This window comes from Brachyistius frenatus, unplaced genomic scaffold (genome assembly GCF_029030835.1).
Source record: "Brachyistius frenatus isolate BFR_SWC_R1_liver_20210118 unplaced genomic scaffold, ASM2903083v1 Contig_24, whole genome shotgun sequence".
In the NCBI taxonomy this organism is placed as follows: Eukaryota; Metazoa; Chordata; class Actinopteri; family Embiotocidae; genus Brachyistius; species Brachyistius frenatus.
This window is the reverse complement of record NW_027210623.1, coordinates 865,485-888,905: the sequence shown is the minus strand read 5'-3', so window position 1 is coordinate 888,905 and position 23,421 is coordinate 865,485. Positions and strand designations below refer to the sequence as shown.

At 40.2% G+C, this 23,421-nt stretch overlaps 2 protein-coding genes across 4 annotated transcripts in view; one reads left to right on the top strand and one right to left on the bottom strand.

Annotated features, from left to right (window-relative positions):
• Positions 1-443: 443 nt before the first annotated feature.
• Positions 444-1,416, bottom strand: saa (serum amyloid A). The gene is made up of 4 exons (XM_069697622.1): positions 1,317-1,416; positions 1,091-1,190; positions 842-980; positions 444-651 (listed from the first exon to the last, which is right to left on the bottom strand). The coding sequence occupies exons 2-4, from the start codon at positions 1,176-1,178 to the stop codon at positions 513-515; spliced, it is 366 nt and encodes a 121-aa protein (XP_069553723.1). The 5' UTR covers positions 1,179-1,190; positions 1,317-1,416; the 3' UTR covers positions 444-512.
• A 7,879-nt stretch (positions 1,417-9,295) lies between these two features.
• The window catches only part of syt7b (synaptotagmin VIIb), a 96,667-nt gene continuing 82,541 nt past the window's right edge, over positions 9,296-23,421 (top strand). The window contains exon 1 of one of the 3 annotated variants that reach the window (XM_069697656.1): positions 9,296-9,886. In XM_069697656.1, coding sequence (XP_069553757.1) covers positions 9,838-9,886 — 49 coding nt within the window. In that variant the 5' untranslated portion in view covers positions 9,296-9,837. The remainder of the gene's footprint in view (positions 9,887-23,421) is intronic. The other 2 variants (XM_069697657.1, XM_069697658.1) reach the window with 2 other exon arrangements.

The window sequence follows — 23,421 nt, the reverse complement described above, 5'->3', positions numbered from 1 at the left end:
TTCTTTCTTTCTTTCTTTCTTTCTTTCTCTCTCTCTATTGCTTTCGAAAAAATATAAAAGCAATACACAATTTTTTTTTTTTAAGAAAGCATTAAGATGAATTAAAAACAGTCAAATAAATAACTAAAATAGTTTAAAATATCTTTTGAAAACAAATCCTCTGCAACTTTTCTTGTCTGGGAGTTGAAATAATGTGAAGAACTGGTATTGTAAGTTATATTAGACTATTTGGAATGAAACCGATATGGGACTTTTTAGTACTGTTGTTAATGAATGTATACGGCTCTTGCACTTTAGTGGCATCTCTATTTTTATCTCCTTTTCAAAGATTTAACTTGTTAGATCAGATGTGTTATAATCAGGGAGTTTAAGTTTTGTAAAGTTTAATATGGTTTACACGTAGTTTCTGATGTGGGAAAATACAAAAAAGTGTTAAATCAGGCTATTCATATGAGCACACAGATTCTCTTTTTATTCAAGGGGGTTGCTGGTGGTTAAGAGGCAGGACAGCCTCAATATTTTTCAGGAAGATCTTGTGGCCTGTAAATGCTGAGATCTCCTCCGCCTCGTCCGTGACGATTAGCTGCCTGGTCAGCTTCAGAGTCCCCAGCACCGTGACCCATTTTTTGCTGTACCCACTCTCTGCCATCACTGTAATGGAAAAAAGACTGTGACTCGAAGCCTGAGCAGACGGCAAAACGGGTACTTCTCAAAACCCTACTTAGAAATTGCTGTAAAAGGCCCAAGGTCATAAATCATAAAGGTGAGAGGGACGTAATAAAAAAATAAATACATAATTAGTTCAACCGATAGTGCGAATATATTAATATTTACTCGTCACCTGATAACCTCAGCAGCCCATCTGCCTCCTGCTCCTCTACTCGCAGCTTCAGAGTTTCCTCTGGCATGAAAGTATTTGTCAGAGTTTTTCCAGTTGGCTTCCCTCATGTCCAGGTAGGCTCGCCCCATATCATAAGCTCCTGATCAGAAGAACAACAGAGAGTGTTTAATTAAAAATGAAAGTATTCAGAAAGACCAAACATGCCATTATCATCATCCTGGATGTGTGGCAAAAAGTCTTGCTTCTAACCTTGAGCAGCTTCAACAGGAAACTTGTACCACTGGGCATTGGTTTCCACGATTAGAATCAGAACAAGGCCTGCCAAGAGCATCTTCATAGTTATGGATGTCTAAAAGGAAAACATGGAAGCAAAAATACAGTTTGGTCGTCACATTTAAACATTCAAAAACAAAAGCATGCAATTGTACTTATTATATTCCTATGCTTCGAATACCAAATTAAAATTTAAACTTACTTTGCAGTTGATGCAGTTTCGAGCAAGTTGATCACCTTATATCTTAACAGTGGGGACTCAACTGATCTTATATTCTGTTCTGAAACAAGCCTGGTAGTAGGATTTCTAAATGATGGAAAAGCCCTTTGATAAGGATGGCGAAATATATTGAATATTAGGCAAGCATACTAGGGGTCATTGCCCAGTTGTGCAAATGCAGGCCCTGAAAAAGCCCAGGACACAAAGGTAAATTTCATGGAAACAAAAATATTTTTTGTTGCATGTCATGAAAGATCTGTTTTCATTGGTCATTTTAACTATACAACTTTACCTTTTTAAATTTCTATACAACAATGGTGATTTCCGATTTTTTTTTTTTTTTTTTTAATTTAAAACAAGATAAGTTTTAATTTACCCTTGCATCTGTTTTGGTTCATTTGTGGGTTAGCAGTTTTACAAATAATATGGCTAGAAATAAAAATATATAAAAAAAACCTTGGTGCTTATCTTTATAGTATCTGATTAACTTGGATGAATGTTTATTCATAATATACATATATATGGTTTAAGTAGAGACCAAGAATTGCAGTGTTAGTAGTTCACTTTCAGATACGGTTGCGGAGTATCTAACTTGTAAGTTTGGTCCGGTAACTTTAGTATAAGCGCCATCAATCATGCTTCGGGTTGTTTAATTCCCTCTTTGGTTTGCTGGAACTTTGTCAAAGCAGAGTGTGGCGATTGGTTTTCTAGCTGCAAGGCATGTAGTTTTGGACACTGTGATGAGCTCTGGTGCTCACACTGGGATCAACATTTTGATTATTACTTGAGGGGTCACAATAGTCCGAATATTATGATGCTGCTCTAAAGTAGAACTTTCACCTTTTTAATATGAAACACCATCACGTCATCATTTTTATTCCATTAGACATGCGTGTCCAGTTTTGTCATAATCACCACATGGATTCGTCTTGGGAGCTTCACAATAACCTTAATCTTTGACCAGTCCGTGCAGAGTTTTGAGTAGGTCTTCACAGATCACACAATACCTTAACAGTGGGGACTCTACTGATGCCATATTCTGTTTTGATGAAATGATGGAAAGCCCCAGTCAAGTTTACGGTCGGTCAGAGAGAAAGGTCAATTGTGCAACTGCGGGGACAAAAAGCAAGTTTCAGGTAAACAAATAATGAAATTTGTTGCATGTCATGAAAGATTATTTTCCATTAGTCATTCTAACTTTGCAACAAAAGTGATTAAAAAAACTAATTTGTTTTTTAATTTAATACAAAATGTCTTATAGGCTCTAATTACAGACAAAAACATTTTGTTTGGAAAATGTGTGCAGTGCTTCACCTCCAAACTAACAGATGAGAGTAAAGAGATAGTGCTGATGGACCTCAATATTACAGTATTATTAACAGCGCCAACTTCGAAACTAACAAAAATACAATTTGTGAAAAACACCTAATTAAATACAATTTGAAAGAGGGACTTACGAAGTAACAAAATGACATATGTATACCTATGTTACACAAATGTACAATGATATTGGAAAAAAAAAAAATCCTTCAAGGGTTCCTGAGACATCACTGTCACAAAAATAGGACAGATAAACCAAGATATTATGCCCAAGGGGCATAGAGGCATAAAAACTTTCTCAGGGTACTTGTAGCTTTTTGGCCAGCTTGCAAAATAATTGGACAAACCTCTGGCAATTCAATACAAACATATTCATTGTGACCTTCAAAACCCAACTTTGTTTAACCCCAGGGCACTGTCTAGGAAGGAATTGTTGTCACAGTCACCACAAACACAAAGTTCCAGTGTGTAGGATTTAGGAGGATATTTTGGCTGAAATAGAATTTAACATTGATACTTGTGTTTTCATTCAACTATAATCCCCAGAAAGTAAGAACTGTTGTTTTCGTTACCTTAGAATGAGCCCTTCATATCTACACAGGGAGCAGGTCTTTCTCCAAGGAGTGCATCATGTTTCAGATTTTTGTGGCCACTGTAGATTCTCTTATACTCCTAAAACGGGAGGCTGAGGGCAGGGATGTTCAGTTGGTTGCAACCTCACTACTAGGTGCCACTAAATCATACACAAAACATTTTGTTGACCCATATCACCTTACTGCTGGAGGGGAATTGTTAAACTCTTCAAATTTTAGAGATAGTACCACACAAGCAAATTAGTGTTGTAGACCACAGCTCTGCAGTAAAGCAATGGGCATGAATTTAAATTTCCTTTCTATTTAAAGATATAATTTTCAGCCATATATTTCACATACAGTGAATGTCATTTTTATTAGGGCCCGAGCACCGAAGGTGCGAATGCCCTATTGTTATCCAAGGAATTATTTTTCTCGTTCTTTATTCTTCACATAAATGAATTGCCTTTTTGGAGGCTTTATTATATTCAAAAACTTATGAAAGTTGATATACCCGTCTCTCCCGGTGAAAAATTTCATATTCTAGTAGAGTCGAGAGTGGGTGTGGCCACATGGCTTGCTAGCGCCCCCTAAACAGATGCCCCGGTAGCTACATTTACCTACGTGCATGAAATCCGGTGGACAGGTGTATCACACCTGGACGTACAAAAAAGTTACATTGCATCATTACGTCAACTCAACAGCATGAATTTAGTCGCCATTTTTGGCGATTCACACATGTTGTACTTTAACAAACTCCTCCTAGACATTTTGTTGGACCGACTTGAAATTGAGTCAGTAACTCTTAACATGTTTGGGATTAAAAGTTATCAAAAGAATTCGTTTTCATCGATGGGTGTGCCCGTAGCGTGGCGGCCATTTTGAGCGTCTCGCCATGAAACTACAAGTTGCTGTAACTTTTATGTACATATTCCGATCTTCCTCAAACGTTACATCCCTGATAACAGTCTCGCCCTGAACACATCTGTATGGTAATATTCAGTCATTGTCATAGCGCCCCCTGGCGGCAACTGGAAATGACACTTTTCATACTTTCAAATGCTCCTTCGAGCTGGTTGATCACATGAACCTAAAGTCGGGTCAGAATAGCCTAAACATGTGGTTGATGATATATTGAGCAGTTTGTTTGACTTTGTCAATGGGCGTCGCCGTGGCGCCTGCCACGACTCGTTATCCAGCGCCGAAGATAATCCAGCAGTCTACAATGCCGACCCCCAGCTGGAAACGACCTCATGAAGACACGGGTTCGGGTCCCGCTCAGGTATCACACATGGTTCATGGTTTACGGAGGGCAAGTCCCCTTAATAAGCCACACGGTTCAAGGAGAGCAAATCCCTCTAAGGGTAAGCCACATGGTTCACAGAGGGCGAGTCCCTCTAAGGATAAGCCACACAGGTATGGGTTTATATGTGCAGAACAAATACTGCCAATACTACCAAACCAAAGGTCAACAACAATACAAAACTCAAACAAAAAGATACTTCTTTTTTTTGTCACTTAGAGCAGTTGCCTCACAGTGAGAAGTAACTTGAGGCAACGAGGGGCATGCATGTCAGTTCAGAAAAAGGTCATACTCCAAAAAGTGATAAAGTCATCCAAAGTATGTTGTCCAAAATATGATAATTTAAAAAAAAAAAAAGTCATACTTTTGTCCAAAAATTGACACAAAATTCCTTTTTGTATAGAGTATAGAGCAAAGGTCTTCAACAGGGGGTCCTTGCTCCATCTCTCTATCAGTTTGGGGTCATTGGCCTGAAAAATGTTGAAGACACCTCGTATAGAGTATATAGTACATAGTATATAGTATAGAGTATATAATATATAGTATGGGCAGGGTGATGCGGCTAAGTTTGATGTTTCGCCGTGACAGAAATGTATGTAATTACATTTCTGCAAGTGCTGCAAGTCGGGGAGCCCCGACCCGCTGGAGCCCTGACCTGCTGGATCCCCAACGTGCAGTGTGCGAGGGCCCACATATCATTGCTTGCAGTTTTGATTACTTATTATACTACAACCAAACAGTTCACTTCACTGTTGCAAAAAAAGAGAGAAGATGTTTCTTCTACTGTTTAGCTGATTCTATTTACTTCAAAATTAGGAGTATACTGTCAGAATGTCCACCATCAGATCTTTACTTCCTTATTCACAAAGTGTCTGCAGAAATACTCTTTTTTTTTTTTTTTTTTTTTTTACAGTACATTGGACTGACTTGCACTTTTTTACCCACATTATTAAGCAGCAGTCTATAAACCTGCAGTTACTGTAACTCTGATGCTTTTTTTTTTTTTTTTTAAAGAAGGGGATTTTGTAGGCTGCTCAGGATCTCTTGAGCATTTCAGGACATCAATACTTCTGCCAGTTGACCTCCATATAGTTAAATGGAAGTGGTTCTCTGAGAAACACAGGTCAAAGGTTGTGTGGTTGTTGTTTCTGGCTCTGACATGCAGTTCATTAATGGGAAAAACAGTAACCCTCCAAGTAGCGGATGGGAAATGATGTTTGTCTGATTTCAGGTGGGTAGAATCACCATTTTTCCCATTGTAGCAGGTGAAGCTGCTACCATTGGTCCCCGGCACAAACAACACTTGATCAGGTTACACACAGTAGACTTTAATAACGTAAGGCAGCTCACACATGCACCATAAACAAACACAAATAGCTCTTAATTTTGCCCGGCTCAGAGCACACACTGTGTAACCAGGCCCACTTCTGCTGGACTCCTGTAGCCTTTTGGTCCACTCTGGTTTCAGTGTGATCAATCTATCCCAGTCCACTACTGCTGATACATAGGGAGAGAGTAATCAGTTAACACCAAGCACCTGTGCTAATTACCTTCCTCCCAGGAACCGTTTCCTGAACCACTCCCATCATCTCTCCCTACTGCAGACGATGCCCACTCCAACACCTATCAATCTACACATAATAACGCAAAATCACAAAGTGAAAACTTTCTTATAAAGTTATTCAATTAATAAACTGAAATCTCTCATTTACAAAAGTATTCAGATCCTTAGTTCAGTCCTTTGTAGCTGCTCTCAGCACAGACTGGGCTTGGGCTGGGCCACTCGAGGACAGTCAGAGATGTATTAAAGCCACTCCAGCGTTGTCTTGGCTGTGTGCTTCAGAAGGTTAACCGTCACCCCAGCCTCAGCCGGTGTGCACTCTGAAGCAGGTCTTCCTCCAGGACCTCTCCGTGACTGCATACGCCCTTACTTTAGTTCTCCCTGAGACCAGAGACTCTTTGTCCTCTTGCTCTCAGAGTCCTTTAAAAGGCATTTGACAAACTGGGCAGGCTATCATATCTCTTTTACTCAAGCGTGACGTCCATCTCGATACTCTGCCATGAAGGCCTGATTAATGGAGTGCGTCTTCCTTTTGACAGATTCTCCAACTCTACAGAGGACATCTGAAGCTCTGTTAATGTGACTGTTGGGTCACGTCCCTGACCAAAGCCCTGCTTACTCAGTTGTTCAATTTGGCCTGTCAGTCAACTCTAGGAGAGTCCTGGTGTTTCCAAACATCGTTTTTTTTCACAATTATTGTGATCTGCACAGTGCATTGTGAGACATTACACTGTATACACAGGTGGTTATCAATCTATTGCATGTACTCTCTAATATGCTAGACTCATCCCATGATAATTAAGGCAAACTTCCCCTGGAGGTACCACAGCGGAGGTCAAAATACTACTAACAATTTACACCTGGTGTGGATTGATGGGAAAAGATTTGAGTTTTATCCATTTAAAATGAAACCTACAATAAAGTGTGTAGAAAGTGAAAAGGTGTAAATGTTTTTTGATTCCACTGTCTGCTTTCTTATTTGTTGGCCCACCCATTTGTTGTGTAGCTCAAATTTGTCATTTGACTTATTGGAGATAAATATGCTGTGGCAATATTCCCAAGGCTTCTTAGCTGTACTGCTTTAATGCTTCAAAAAACAAAGTTGTTGCTTGTGATGTAATGGGTTTAAATTTATTTGGAAACTGAACGCTCATGAATCTTTGTTTTATTGTTTAAAAAAAAAAAACAGCATCTCACCGACTGAGGGTACCTTTGTGGGGAAATTACACAACGTCACTGAAAACCCCTGAGGGATTAAAGGATGGCTCGAGTTGTGTTATGAATGTGTTGTTTTGAGTTCAGAGAAGAGTGAACAGTGACAGGCTGATAAATATTCATCACAAAGATGGTGCAAGAAAAAGTGAGGGTGTGAGGGTGAGGAAGGAAACTGATGCAATGAGAAGTTTAGATCAGGAAAAGCTGTTTGTGTCTCATGTCTGATAAACAGAGGGAGCGTCATTTCTTTTGGGAATGGATGGACTGAGTATTCAATGGATTAAATGTATTACAAACTCGCCATAAAGCAGAACCAGCAGGGGCTAAACCAGAACACTATCTGCTTTACACAGATGCACAGAAATCACACAAGATGTCAGAGATGCTATCACGAGAGAGGTGTTGGACAGAAATCAGAGTGGAAGAACAAAGAGACAAAGCTGAGGCTCAACACAGCAGAGCACTGAGCTATTTAAGATAAAGCACTGTTACATGTGGAAAATTTAAAAACGATTTCTTTCCCTGAGATAATCTTTTATTGTTTGTCCAAAAAAAGTTGACATTGTGCTTTATCAAAGACATATGAAAGAAGTTTGGGCTAAAATAGGTTCATGCATGTTTAACCAAAGCTGTGCTCCCTGTGATTCAGTGCATTTGTGGCAAGAAGAAGGCCGTTACAATATAAATAAGATTAAAGCTTTGTGTCATATTCCAGGTCTTATTTGGTAAGTTATTTACGATGCAATTTTTTAACAACAAATAAATCAAGTTATATTAATGTTTTTGTAGCCCAATTTTACAAATTGTCATCAAAGCAGTATAAAACACATTTTACAGCTTCTACTGAGATCCTTTGTAAAAACTCCCCAAAATAACCCATCAATAGGAAAAATTAAGAAACCGCAGGAATTGCCAAAAGGATGAATCTCTCCCAGACATACAGTAGATGTGTCGATTGAAATAATGAATGAGTTAAGATTTTGTTGCAATAATTACAGTACTCAGTTGACAATAAACTGGCCCTTTATTTTCATTAAGCTAGATGGAAGAGCTACCTTTGAATGTACAAGACCTTACTGAAGAAATAAAGGGCTGGTTCACCCAAATTACCAGTATCAAGCCACAGACACTTGCGTAATGTTTTGGGGTCTGTTACAAAAAAAGAACCACTAAAACAGCCACTCACTCGATGAGATGGAGAAGAATTTCCATCTCAATTTATAGAAATTATTTTGAGCCAGTTTGTGTATTTACGACATAACCACAATCCAAAGTCAAACAAATGGGAATGCGTTTGTTGGTACTTGCTTGTCATTCTCAACTCTCTGAGATATATATTCTAATCATCGTCATTCATAAATGAATCTGTTTTTGTTCATGTTTCCCACCGGTGGCCGTTTCATTGCTAGTAAGAAACAATATGCCCTTTGTATGTTTAGTTATATTCGTCAAAGGTAAACAAATGTATTAAGATTAACAAGTGTGACCCTATTGAATATGTAACAGCCGAGGACGGGAGGACTGAGTTCACCTATCAGCATCAACTGTACTCAGATGACCGCCACTGATTGACGTGAAACGCTAGAGACCGCCAGTGAGCCATGTTACACGCGTGACTCCGGGCGAACGTGAATCGTGAGTAAATGCACCTCATCGACCGTACAGGCCTATTGGCTGTAATGGCATGATGATAATAAAGAAAGCGCACAGACTGCTCATGACCCCGACCCTAATGAAAAGCTAAAGGCTCAACACGTGAGAAAACGATAAAACTACAACTTCTCCAGGTGGGTCGTGCGTAAAAGCATTCTCACATGAAGCCCATTCATCCCACCGAAGTACCGGTGTGAAGAGGATCAGGACTGACTGTGAAAACAGTTATTCGTGTGATTTCTCTACATCTTTGTTTTTACCTGCTTTTCATCTCACGGAGAAGCATCAGATTTCTCCTAATAAAAATGGTGTGTGTGTCAGAATGACCACTGTTATCTGTTTTCTTTTGAGAATATGAGCGATACTGGTCCGTATAAAAATACAAATTATCCATCGACAGGAGTTTATTTCGATTGAAATACCACCGTGGGCTGCTCCTTGTGTATTTCGAAGTGAAAGCCTCGGTGTACAGCGATGAAGACCTCTGATGAAATGGCCAATAGCACCGAGGGCGCACGGATTCCTTGTCTCCGCTCTGGGTAGACGACCTCCTACCGACTTACTTCACGTCACCCCGCCCGTCTGCCTGCCGTCTCCTCCCTAAAACCTTTGCTGCGACCGAATCTTTGTGAGACTCTGGGGTTAGAAAATACGGACTGACAAAGGAGAAAGTGAGAGAGGCAAAACACATCACCTAGACTACCTGCTCAAGCACAACAAGGGGAGGAGGACGCACAAGTGCAGGCGCGTCTATGCGTGCCAGCCGAACAAGACATTAAGCGGGCAAAGGACCACAATTTTGGAATAAGAGTTTATCTTGAGAACTCTTTGGAAAAGCGCACAGCTTTGCCACAAGAACAAGACAGCCTAAATGAGTACATGGTAAGAAGAGTCATGCATCTCAACAGAGAAGAAGATAACAGCAAAGGTGAGCAAAAGATTCCAGCAGCCATCGGTGGATAATTTTAATCCAGGCTCTGCATAGTTGAAAGCTCTCGCGTTGGTTGCCAGATGCCCTTGAGTGTGTCATGTTGATGTCAAGTAATGATGCTGGGGGTCATTCCTACAAGCTAATGGTAACTGCTTTGATGGTTCTCCTCTTACTGCTTGTCTGTCTTTCACCAAAACGCGCTGAAAAGCCTCGCATGGCAGCGAGAAGGAGTGTTGCATACAACCAAGGTGGCAACATAGTGACTGTCTGCGAGCCAGCCACTTGAGCACTTGTTGTGCTCGGCTTTGATCCACTGTGGATGGTCGCATCCACGGTCGTTTTCGCACGAGGTGACCTGAGCATAAATGCACAAGGTCATATTGATGAAGAGCCTGCCGTGTTTGTGTAGCTCCGAGGTGCATGTGTTTGTATTGTTGTCTGTAATTGAGACGCCACGGATGTGTGCTCTCCGCTGTGGTCGGAGGGGAGAATTAAGAGAGCAGACGGCGTGTAATGACACAAACCCTTCCATCATTATAAGTAACGATGGAATAATTAGCTTCTGTTGCATCTGCAAGAGGGATTTTCTGACCGTCTTTGAACTGAGGTCGAGGTCACTGACTAACACCTGATGCTGAAGGAGATTTGCCTCTGAATGTCTGTCGACATGACGCAGCCTGTGTCTTATTATGCATTGTTAAATGAACACCAATGACTTGTCTCGTGTCCACCACACCCACAATGACTAAGTTAAGCATAATTTTAATGAATGACATGCAGTGCATGTATGACCGTCATCTGCGCTGTCCACCCTGTGTAATGCTCCAATACTCTACTGTAAAAGTATGACAAATGTGAAATAAGTGAGAAGTCAGCAGTACAGTTCTGGCCAGAAGTCCATTTTTAGTTAAGATACTAGGAGTACTGTAAATGTTAGAAATCTCTCTATAAACTATTTTTTTTCTTAACATCTGAGCAGCATGCTGATAATGATGTGATATTGCTGGCAAGGGAATAAAGCATTTCATGTTTTATGTGCAACTGTCAGGCTTTATGGGAGGCTAAATATCTTTGTTTTCAGCAGCTATAAAGCATGCTGTTTAGTGAGGAGTTCCCCATGTGGTGAGTGGTGCCCTGCACAGTGGCACACTGCAACGTCCCTCATCTGAAATGTCTCACGACTTCACTGCCAGATATGATTTCACTAAGGACAAAAGATGAGTCACCATCTGCAACTAGAAGTGATTTCATGATAACATGACAGGTGCGTGCGTGTGTTCTTGTACTACTCATGTTGTGGGGTCATATATCTGCTTACACAGTTGTAATGTGGGGGAACGTTCTCCTTTTTGTGGACAAAAAACAAGTCCTCACAATGTAAATCATAACATCTTAGTAGAAAAACTTGGCTTAAGTTTAGGTTGGAGTTCGGTGAGTCGCAGTTATGTTTAGGATTAACTTTAGTCTCCAGGAAGTGAATGTAAGTCAGTGTAATGTCCTTTGAAGTAATGGAGACATGACTGTGTGCGTGCGTGCGTGCGTGCGTGTGTGTGTGTGTATGTGTGTCGTGTGTGTGTGCGTGTGTGTGTGCGTGTGTGTGTGTGTGTGTGTGTGTGTCTGTTTTAATGTCTGTATATCTGAAAGTGAGAGGGACTGAGAGAGACAGTGGTTCAGGTCAAAATGTACTAATGAAGGTTAAATGTATTTATTTATTGAAAATACTGTTATTTACTAACAGTAACACTACTATTGATATAATGATAATAATAATAGTAATGCAATTAAGTAATAGAAAACTCACATAAATCTTAATACAATTCATGAGTTCAATATAACAGATAAAAAAAACTCACACTATTAATTAATTTGCTGTTGAATTTGAGTTGTTTTTATGTATGGTTATGAATAAAACATACCAAATAAGACCTTGCCATAATCTGTCAAACTTCATTTGAAAGTACACACAAATTTTCCATCAAACTGACTTCATGACAACACATAACAAGAAAATTATAAACAAAGAACAAACTGGTTTTACTTATATGTACTTGTCAAAGACGACATATTAAAGATATCTGAAGTCCTGCAATGTTAGCTCATCTATTCAGTACTTAAACTGTGCTTAAACAGATGGTGTTTTATGCATATAGACCATCTACTCTGTCAAAATGAATCAGATCAATAGCTCAGACTTATTACCAAGAAGTTATAGCCCAGCCTGCAGCTTTAATTGTCATGTTGCATTAGACCGGACAGAGACAATCTATTTCAACATCAATTTTAGGAAAGTGTTCATTCTCTAAAGCGTTGTCGTTTATCCAGAGCCTATGAGAATATTACGAATCTGTAGGTTCACAAAGCCACAAGTGTAAAACCATCTCAGTGATCATTAGTCCTCTTGTGAGCTGTGATGTAAGTTGAGCAGGAAGATGTCAATTAAACTTGATGTGATACCCCAGAATACCTGAGAATATAGTTTACAGGCAGATTGTTGTGTTAGTGTTCATTGTATATAGTGGGTAAAATCTTTTTTTTCCACCTGTTGGCTCAGAAACTACAAATGAGCTGCACTTTAATCTCCCTCAATATCTATACTTTACTGTGAAGTGATAAATGTGCAATAAAATTAATCAATATGCCTGAGCACTACTGAATTGGATGTTTTAAGACACCTTAAAACCAAGTTTTCCTTAATGCTTAATGTTTGTTCATCAAGATAATCGGCTTGGGCCCTTATCTATGGGACATGGAGCAGTGACTGACACCATTATGCCACAGCCAAAGAAGAGAACATCAGTATAGGGCTACAACTGACAAACATTTTCATTTTTAAATAACAAATTGTTTGATGTTTGACTACAAGACTTCAATGAAACATGTTTTTGAGTACTTGAGTATTTTAGCATTAAGCCACTTCATACTAAAAGGGTAATATTGTACCTTTCAATGCCATTGTGTTTATAAGTTAGTTATTAGTTACTCTGACGATTAACTTTTTCATATGATGAATTTATAGAATGTGATGTATGGTGTCACATTAATTTACCCAGGAGTATATGAAGTCGTTAGTTATAGCAATGACCGCCAATGCTTTTCTCAATTAGTCGAGCAAATGTTTAGTCAATAAATTGTCAAAGACTTCAGATGTCTTGTTTGGTTTGACCAATAGTTCATATAACAATATAGACACTGACCAGGTTTGCTGATAAAATCTATGTATATTCACACAAGGTTTTCATTATAATTTGATTAATGGAATATTTGTACTTCATCGTATTACTATATTTTACTTAAATAAGGTTTATAAATGCCTTTCCACCACTGGAAGAACAATCTATTAAGCGCTTTCCTTCCTAGGTTGTTGCAGGATTTAGCTTCAATCTTTATCTGTACCTATCTGTTTACCTTGTACCTGTAGCTTTAGTAGTATGGGGCATATGCTGTCAATTTTGCAAATATTTGATAGTTAATAATTGTTAATAAACTGTAATATTATGAAAACTTTTGCACTGAAATCCTTTAATTTCATTGGGATATGATCATAGACTGCATATATAAGTGGAGGTAGCTTCAGGGTCTGAAAAGTGAGGCCGGCACGGAAGTGCCATACAGTGCAATACCACTGATGGCTGCTAGAGGTTGACTTCAAAAAAGCTCTGGCTAACTTGGCTGACTTTATTCTGTCAATTTTGCAAATATTTGATAGTTAATAATTGTTAATAACTGTAATATTATGAAAACTTTTGCACTGAAATCCTTTAATTTCATCGGGATATGATCATAGACTGCATATAAAAGTGGAGGTCGCTTCAGGGTCTGAAAAGTGAGGCCGGCACGGAAGTGCCATAAAGTGCAATACCACCAATGGCCGCTAGAGGCTGACTTCAAAAAAGCTCCGGCTAACTTGACTCGCATTCAAGTTCTCATGAAATAATAAATCAATAAAAAAAATTTGCGTTTGCTAAAGTCCCTCCTCTTTATTATTTTTCTGGCAGTCCATCTGAAAGTAATCCAGATTCCGCAATAGATGGGTAGGCATCCAAATATAGTCATTTCTGGCTCCAAATTGCTCCTAACTAGCAAGATGGAGATGCCAAAAATTCAATCTCGAGACTTCAGAACAGCAGTTCATAAACCAATGCGTGACGTCACTGTTGGCTGCCACTCGGACGGTAAAGGATTTGGAGCTGCCATGTAAGTAAAACAAGGTTAATGTAACTGTTGGCTGCCTCTCATGATGTAATGATTTGGATTCTATAGGAATCTCAATACTGCAACAGTTTTCCATTTTCTTACCCCGGGGTCGTGTCGTGGAGGCAGCGGGTGGACCAAGTCAGCCCAAACCTTCCTCTTCCCAGCAACATTTTCCAGCTCCTCCTGTGTGATCCCGTGTTCCCAGGCCAGACGAGATACATAATTACTTTCATCCAAAAATCTTCTGGACCTTTGTGTTGATGTCAGAAAATGGGTTTAAATTTTGATTCAGTGACAACAGTAAATCATCTAATCATCTATTTTTGGCGAGACTACAGTCATTTCTGTATCTTGTAAAATTTGTGGTGGATTGATTGCATTGTGGAGCATATAAGCAGAGATACATTTTGTGGTGTTGTGGTATTCTGTCATTGGTTTGTCGAGCTCTTTTCGCAGTGTGGTTGTAATCTCACTTGACAACATGCCGGGTGTAAATGTCAGGTATCAAGTAGGCCTCAAAGCAAAGTGCGAAAGAGACTAATTATTAATTTGGCACGTGAGCGGTCAGAGATAACTGCTCAATATTAATGTAATGGTTCAAAACTAATGGGCTTGAATCTTATTAGAGGTTTGAGAGAAACTGCGAGAGAAGAGAGAGACAGAGGAGTAATTAATAGAATTTGAAACAAAGGTATTTTTATTCCCTATTTAACACTGAGGCACAGTATTGGGAAGCAAGCCACTTAGATTTACAGACTCGAGAGACCAGACGGTGAGCACATGAAAGGGGAAATATTGCTCTGTTCTACTTAGCTGCGCACATATTTATAACCAAGGAGGAATATGATAGAAGATCCCATCAAAATGATGACTGAATTGAAAAGTCAGACAGGAGGAGGTCAGTAAAAATACACAATGTGTCACAGAGAGGGACAGAGATGTGTGTGTGTGTGTGTGTGTGTGTGTGTGTGTGTGTGTGTGTGTGTGTGTGTGTGTGTGTGTGTGTGTGTGTGTGTGTGTGTGTGTGTGTGTGTGTGTGTGTGTGTGTGTGTGTGGGTGTGTGTGGTGAGCAGGGCTGGAGGAAGAAATTATTCATTTTCATTCAACTGTCACATACATTTCCCTCATGGTTTACAGATGGAAATAAAGGAATCAACAGAAACAAGGATTTTTCTCTGATGAAGCCTTCACGCTGAAACATGTCAGCAGGTTTTTCTGTCCACTAGTTGTAAATAAAACCATGAAAACGATCATCAAGATGTGAGGTGACGTGTTGTTTTTGGAAGACCATTTACTTTTCTAAACTAGGAGCGTAGCACAAAACTATTCTTACGGTTTATTTGTTTCTATTTATGCCACAAAATATCGGTATTTGTATTTATACCAGAAGTGGGCAGGCCTGTACCACAAGTTGTTGGACATCGTCTAAGTGTAGCTGCCAACAGACTCTAAAAAATACTAAATAGCATTAATATTCTATGGTATGTGGTTAAAATGAACCCTGTGTATTGTGTTCATACATACATTAGATCTGGTTTGTGGTTTGTCATGCCTTTGCTCTTATATAACTCTGTTACAACAGCATGTTCGTGCTGAAGACCGCATCCTAATTTTACTCTGCATTTGCCGTGCTGCTGTCTCTCCTCTCACTTGACCCTGTTTACCATCTCGTCTGGGTTTTACTTTATACCTCACAATTATTGATGGCGGTGAAGATTTTGGAACGCGGTTGCGGTTGCATCAAGAAGAGTAGCGTACCACTGTACCAGCAGTGTGGGTTGAAAATGTTACTGGCAGATATAGGGGATGTTGGCGAAGACAGAAATAGATAATTGGAGACAGAGGCAGAGTGAGGGAGAGAGGTAGTGTAGATTTTGAGAGAATATCTATGTTATGCCTCCCAGTAGCGAGGACTTCCAAAGATGAAGCAAAAGACGGAACAAGACATACACGATGCCTTTTCATCAGTGAACTCATTGAAGCAACACTAGTCTCCAGACACTGTACACAGAGACGGTAAAGAAGAGGAAGACAGAGGAAGGAAAAGGGAGAATCAGGAATCTGATTGTGCATTTTTTTTTTATGCTGATTTATGTTTACAGATTTGGATGAAGATGCTGTCCAAGCTCCTTTATTTGGCAAAACGCTGACAACAATAACTATATTTAAGCATCTCTTAAATTCTATAATCTCTTGAAGTCTGAACAGTGTGATGTCTCAGTAAGACTCATGGGGTGAGACAGAACGATGTCTCTGCATATAGTATAAACATAGTTGACAGATTTATTTGAGCAAGGACTTGTGGGTGTGATGTAAACCTTTAAAATTTCACATGAACACACCTTTTTTTCTGGCTTAACTAAACACAAAATTATTTCTGTCTTTGTCTCCCCTGGCAGCTCACGTCATCTCTCAGGTCTCTCTCCAAGACTTTTGTGCTTTTGTGGGAAACAAACAAGTGTTTTCTTGATCCATCCATCCATCCCAGCTTGGTTTTACCAAACCCAAATCCACAGCATGAATACCTGAATCCAGTTATACTCCATTAGGGTTTATTTCAGCAGCTGGTTCCTAATGGGCGTAGATCTCAGGGTAATTTAAAAACTATTGGAGCAGCCTTTAATCAATCTGCATAAACTACCATGTACTGCATGTTGTGTGCCAAAATTATACTCTTGTCACACAAGAAGAATTTCCGCTTCAATGTCATCATATTTAACCACACCCCCAGTTGCTGATTGGTCCACCCTTCAGCGTGGCTGAGCAAACCTTAATATTAAGAGGGTTTCCAAACTGTAATCACAGGAAAGAAGGAAGCTCTGTGATATAGTCAGACAGAGTCAGGCTGGATTCACCCTCACTTCTGCTTGGCTGGACAATTTCCTCTGACTTCCTCCATCATAATTATTGTGGCAGCTAGAGAGTTTTGTCACATGCATGCAAGCATGTTGTTTAGGAAAGTTGCTGAAAAAACTAAACTTGTCCTTCCTCTTGAGAGGCAAGTTTCTCCTGCGAAAGATGAAAGAAGAGCGGTTGAGAGAAAATAAATGTATTGAGGCCGTGATGTATGTAGGTTTAGGTTATCACCTTCAGATCCCCCCCCCCCCCACCACCACCACCAGTTGAGAACAGTTGCCCAAATCAGTAAGAATCACCTGTGCTGTGACAAATATGTGACTTGCAAATACTGCCAGTCGTTTGTTGGAGCACCAGAGGTATCATGCTTTTCTAACAGCTTCATGAGCAGTGAGGCCTCTTGGATAAGGCCATGATAAGGCCATGCTTTTTGCTTTCTGCAACAACAAATGTTAAAGTTGTGGTTACTTTATTTCAGTGGCTACATAGGAAAGGACATATTGTTTGGACTCCTGACTCAACCCAGTGGCCTTGTGTGACTCTAAAAGGCACTCAGGATGAGTAAGGCAGAGGACTATTTGTGGTTTGTTCCCCTGCCCAGAATGGAGGCTTGAGAGAGGGAGCTCTGTCGCATCAATAGTAAACGTGTAACTTAGCTCTATTTGTGTTATTAAGCAGGATAGAAAAATGAATTGTTTAAGTGGAGGATTGATGGCTGGCTGAATGTTTGGATGGCTGTAATGATGGATGGAGGGAGTGAGGGAAGGAAGGAAGGATGGATGGCTGGACGAATGGACGGACGAGTGGAGGGATGGATGGATGGATGGATGGATGGATGGATGGATGGATGGATGGATGGATGGATGGATGGATGGATGGATGGATGGATGGATGGATGGATGGATGGATGGATGGATGGATGGATGGATGGATGAGTGGAGGGATGGATGGATGAGTGGAGAGATGGATGGACAAGTGGAGAGATGGATGGATGAGTGGAGGGATGGATGGATGGATGAGTGGAGGGATGGATGGATGAGTGGAGGGATGGATGGACAACTGGAGAGATGGATGGACGAGTGGAGAGATGGATGAATGAGTGGAGGGATGGATGGATGAGTGGAGGGATGGATGGACGAGTGGAGAGATGGATGGACGAGTGGAGGGATGGATGGACAAGTGGAGAGATGGATGGATGAGTGGAGGGATGGATGGATGGACAGACGAGTGGAGGGATGGATGGACGAATGGATGGACGGATGGATGGATGGACGTATGGACGAGTGGCAGGATGGAGGTATGGATGGACAAATGGAGGAATGGATGGATGGATGGATGGATGATGAACAGGTGGGTGGATGACAAAGGATAGGAAATAATCTAAATACAAGACGCGTGCAACCCACCTAGACTGAGAGGCGAACAGGATATTATAAGAAGAGATATCAGCAGTCTAGCCAGGAACAGATGGTGAGACAAAGCACACAGACAGGATCTTCCTGCCAATACAGTACTGACAGAACAGTTTCAGCATGTACATGCGCAGACACATACAAACACAGTCTTCGACTTGTAAAAGTCTTGATTAGGGAGCGTCGATGATCTCAAAGGCTGCTTTGCTGTCACTGTCACACCCCCGGCCCTTCATTTCCTCCTTCTTATTTTGTTCTGTTTCCTCTCCTTTTTAATTTTCTGTTACTGTACGCACCCTCGTCTTCCTCCACTAACGCTCTCTATCCACCCCCCAGGAGTCAAATGTTACGATAATGCTGTTGAATACTAACAAACCCCGATGCCTGTATAATATACGACACTTTCATTTGATCCACTTTTGGATATCAGTTCCCAGCAAAAACATTTATGTTGGACAGGTAAATTATTCATTATAGGGAGTAGAGAGGCAATATGATTAAATAAGCTAATGCAAAGAGGCTCTCAGGGACTATAAAAAGTAGCGTGAATGTTTAGTTCACAGTTAATTAGATTTATACTTTTTCTGATGCACATCAGACATCCTAAGTATCGCCCTGGGGTAGAGCAGGCGTCAGCTGGTGTCCAGGTAGCATGTGAAGCCCTGGGAGTCCTGGGAGCCTGTAGTAGTCAGGAGGTGGGGACCATGTACAGCTGAACCTCACTTTGATCAACATTCTCTGACCACAACACTGGGTATAAGGCACTCTCCCACAAATTGCCATGTTTTACTCTCCTTTCAAACCTTTACTCGTGTTCTGATGAGACTCAGTAGGTATTTGTTTTTAAAGGTTTTTCAGGTTGAATGTTCAGTAAATGACTGACAAGTGCTCTCCTCAGGTGAAACATCAGCGTTTTACCTTTCTTGCACCTGACTGGATAAATCACTGGGCTGTCAAAGGTCTTCTTCAGGGCAGCACTTCTGGGAACCCTGTCAAATTTTGTTTTACATTATTCACCAGAATCAGTTTCTGGTAAATCCAGGGTGAAATACAGATCACGCTTGATTAGCTGTACAGTATGAGACTGATGAGAGTGAAACTGAGGCACGCCATCATCTAAATTACTCTCCATAGTTTGCTGATTTGACTTCGAGCTGCAGCAGTCAATAAAATCTCACTCAATGTCATCCAGACTAATTTTGAAAATACATCGTACAGTATGTTTATAATCCTTAAGGCTGCAACTACCAATTGGTTTCCATATCAATTTATTGATTTTTTTTTTGGATAAAGCAATTCAAATTAAAATGCAGAAAATAGTGGCAAATGCCCTTCAACAGATTTCTTGTTTTGTTCAAACAACAGTCCAAAAAACAAAGACTTTCCATGTAAATGATATAAAATAAAGAAAACAGCAATAATTCACATCTGAGAAGCTGGAATCAGAGAATATTTGAGATTTTTAGCCACACTAACACAATGGCTGTAGGAATGGAAATGTTGGTCTATTGGTTGGTATCTGTATGGTTGGATGCTGATATGATGAACATGGTAAATAATACACAATACCTGCTTACCATCAGTATGTTGAAATTGTCATTGTGAACATGTTAAATTTAGTATTTATCCCGAAGCACAGCTGTGTCGACATATAGCCTAACAGATTCACCAGCATAACTGCTGACTCTTAGTTTCATTGCTTAATAAGTGACCTAAATAATAAAATAATTATCAAAATTGTTGCGGATTAATTTCTGATTAATTGTTTCAGCTTAATTGAAGCTAACATGTTTACTTCTTTGACTCTTCCTACTAGCTGAAGTGGCTGAAGAATGCAAAATTCTTCCTCTCCTGCTGTCTCAGATAAAAGCACACTGACAATTTATACTCAGCAGTGAAGCTATTATTTTAGTGAGCTGTTTCCCCCCGGTCAACCTTCAGCTGCCAGTTTCACTCTACTCGGAGGATCTCGATTTCTGTTTCTCCCACTGTTGAAAGCAGTGGTCTACATTGCCGCATGAGGTGGCTTGCACCCGGTCACGGTGCTGCCGCCGTGTCCGTCTCAAGGCAGTTGAGCAGCAGCTGAAGCTGTGCAGCAGCGCTCTTCTCTTAAGGCACTGAGGGCACGGAGGTGACTCAGCCTCGCTCCTAAAGAACAGACTAGACAGGCTGTTGCACAGGCAGTGAATAATTTGCTGAGAATTCTGAGCATGCAGGTTACTTTGAGATGTATTTATCTTTATATGTTTTCCCATCTCTCTCCAGTTTTCTTGTACGTTTTCCTCCCAAAAGCACATTACTTTTTCCCTTTGATAAATGCTTTAGTTGTGCAATACCAGCGTTTTCCCTGGGCTACTATTGACTACAAATATGTACTCTCTCTTCCCCCTGCTCATCAGTAATCTGCTCACTCTCCATAAACATTAAAGTATAAAAGCACAAATAAAATATAAAGTGCTTTTAAAAGGCTGGCAAGACCCGTACCATTGCCCAAAACAAGCCGTCCGTATTTTCCATCACAACGAAACACCCACCACCTGCACACTGCTACTGATGATTGTAATTGCCATATTCTTGTTATCAGATATTTATACAGCGTCTTCTCCCCAGGGGAATGAGATGGAGGAATATGTGTGTGTGTGTGTGTGTGTGTGTGTGTGTGTGTGTGTGTGTGTGTGTGTGTGTGTGTGTGTGTGTGTGTGTGTGTGTGTGTGTGTGTGTGTGTGTGTGTGTGTGTGTGTGTGTGTGTGTGTGTGTGTGTGTGTGTGTGTGCTTGTTTACGGGTTAACATAATGGTCGGTCCCGTCCCTTTGTAAATGAGGGTGTTTTCTCATGCATATGCACATGCCTGTGTTTGCGATGATGTGTGACAATGTCCGCATCAATGTTTGTATCAATGTCAAGCTGATGTTCTCCTGCTCCAGCTTCACTTCAGTTGCCTATCCCCTTCAGTTTCCTTCCCTCTGCTTGTAATGGCCTGTTTTTATTTTCCCTCTGTGTCTAAAATCATCATACATTTAAAATACTTAAATTATAGTGATGGAAAGTGGCCAAGAATGGAGAGGGAAGGACAAGAGGATAATGGAGAACAACAATGGTGCTGCACTGAGGATCTTTATTGACACAAGAGTAGGCAAAGCGGAGGTGGTTTTAAGAGTAAGAAAAGATGCATTGAAGAAATAGAGGAGTTGATATATCTCCATTTATCTAAAGGATGAAAATATAGAAAAAAAATTAAGACCACCAATAGTTAACAGTCATATTCTTGTTATCAGATATCTACACAGAGTCTGAAGACATGCAAGTGGATTTGTAGGGCTTTACTTAAGCCAGTGAAGCCTATACCAGCTGACCTGGGGCAAAGGCAGGATACTCCCTGGGCAGGCTGCCAGTCCATCACAGGGCAAACACAGGAAGACAGACACACCTTTGGCCAATTTACTTCAATCAAATTCACACGCATGTCTTTGGATTGTTATATTAAATCCTCAGCGTTTTCATGTTTGCATGCCCTCCCTGTAGCCTGTGAGGTGGTAGTGCTAAACACTACACTGCTGTGTCAATCATGCTCACAATAACAGTGCTAAAATTATGATGATTAGCATGTAATTATTAATAATATTCACCGTCGGGGATGCTCGTCAATACGTTGTCCTTGAGATCACGGTCACATAACACAGGGTGGCTAGAAACACAAACAATTAAAAGGTCATTGTCATTAGGAGGAGTGAAATGTTGTCTGTTCAGCTTCTTCCATGTGAAAACAATTCTCCTGAGAAAAGCGAAAAAAGCAACAACTCGAAAAAAATATATTCAAATGTAAATTAATCTCACAAAAACCCTCAGAGAGTAAAGATCTTGAGTGTTGCCATGCAACATTTGCTAAAATACATCTGAAGCTTATGGAAATATCATTAGTTTTGTATTTGGTCATTAATCACATTATTAAACAAACAGATTTTGACCTGATTATCATGTTTGATGAGAGTTAAGATTCTGATTCGCTCAGTTGGGATGAAAATCTCTACACCAAATCTAAAGGCTTGTCAGTCCAATAGTTGTGAGAATCTTCCACTCAAAACCACCAATGTAAACCTCAGGTGTTCACAAAAAGCCCGTCGGATTCATCAACTGAAGACCATGAAGGTTTATACAGTTGTTCAAAGCTGTCCATGGTTGGCTTAAAATGTGTGAGAATAGCATTGGAAAAGGAAGTAAAGAGCCATAGACAGATTGATGGTGAGGTACAGTGAACAGGACATAAAGAGAGAAGTTCTGAGACTGGTTTGGTTTTCTGGCTGTTTATCTGGTTACATTGACTGGTTACATATTTGCAGGACAGGAGAGAAAACTAGACAGCTGGTTACACGGCCAGTCAGTGTTTATTTATAAATAAATGCTTTGAATAATTTAGAGGAACCATGAAGAGGCCATGTGGCTTTTTCCCAAGTTGGATAAGCAGGGAATAAAAAACAAATCCTGAATGTCCTCTGAAAAAAATGCACCAGGTTGTATTTGAAGTCATGTCTATGTAAGATGTATATTATGCAGATCAATTCAGATGACATCTTAAGACTACAGCTTGTCAACTGTCCTCTTAAGATTATGCGAGCCAAAAAAAAAAATCAAGTTGCAATATCTCTACTCTATGTATGCCAGAGTGTTTTCGGTGTCTGCTCCTTGTGATGTAGTCCTAGATTGCATTGTGGCACTGAATCATAAAACAGTAGTGTACTGCATGGATCACAGGAGCACAAATCACACACACAGAGGCACAGATGAATCGCAAAAAATAGCAAACGAGAGAGTGTGACAGGGAAATTGTGTCTCTGGATGTTTGCTCATGGGCTTGTGTAACAGGAACAGAGGTGTTGTGTGTGTGTTTGTAATATGGTAGAAATCTAGAAGATGTGATAAAGAGGAGAATATAAACTGGGTGCCAGACAAAAGGGAAAAAGACTCGTATAGCCTTCAGTAATCAGCAATTCTTTCTCTTCTGCCGTCTACGCCCCAAAACAAGTTACAACAGTTTACATCATCCATCCAGAAGCTTTGATTCACTTGAGTTTC

Coding starts and splice junctions, on each gene's coding strand:
- saa (XM_069697622.1), bottom strand. CDS start 1,178: ATGAAGATGCTCTTGGCAGGCCTTGTTCTGATTCTAATCGTGGAAACC. Junction 981..1,090: donor TCCTGTTGAAGCTGCTCAAG/GTTAGAAGCAAG, acceptor TCTTCTGATCAG/GAGCTTATGATATGGGGCGA. Junction 652..841: donor TGGGCTGCTGAGGTTATCAG/GTGACGAGTAAA, acceptor TTTCCATTACAG/TGATGGCAGAGAGTGGGTAC.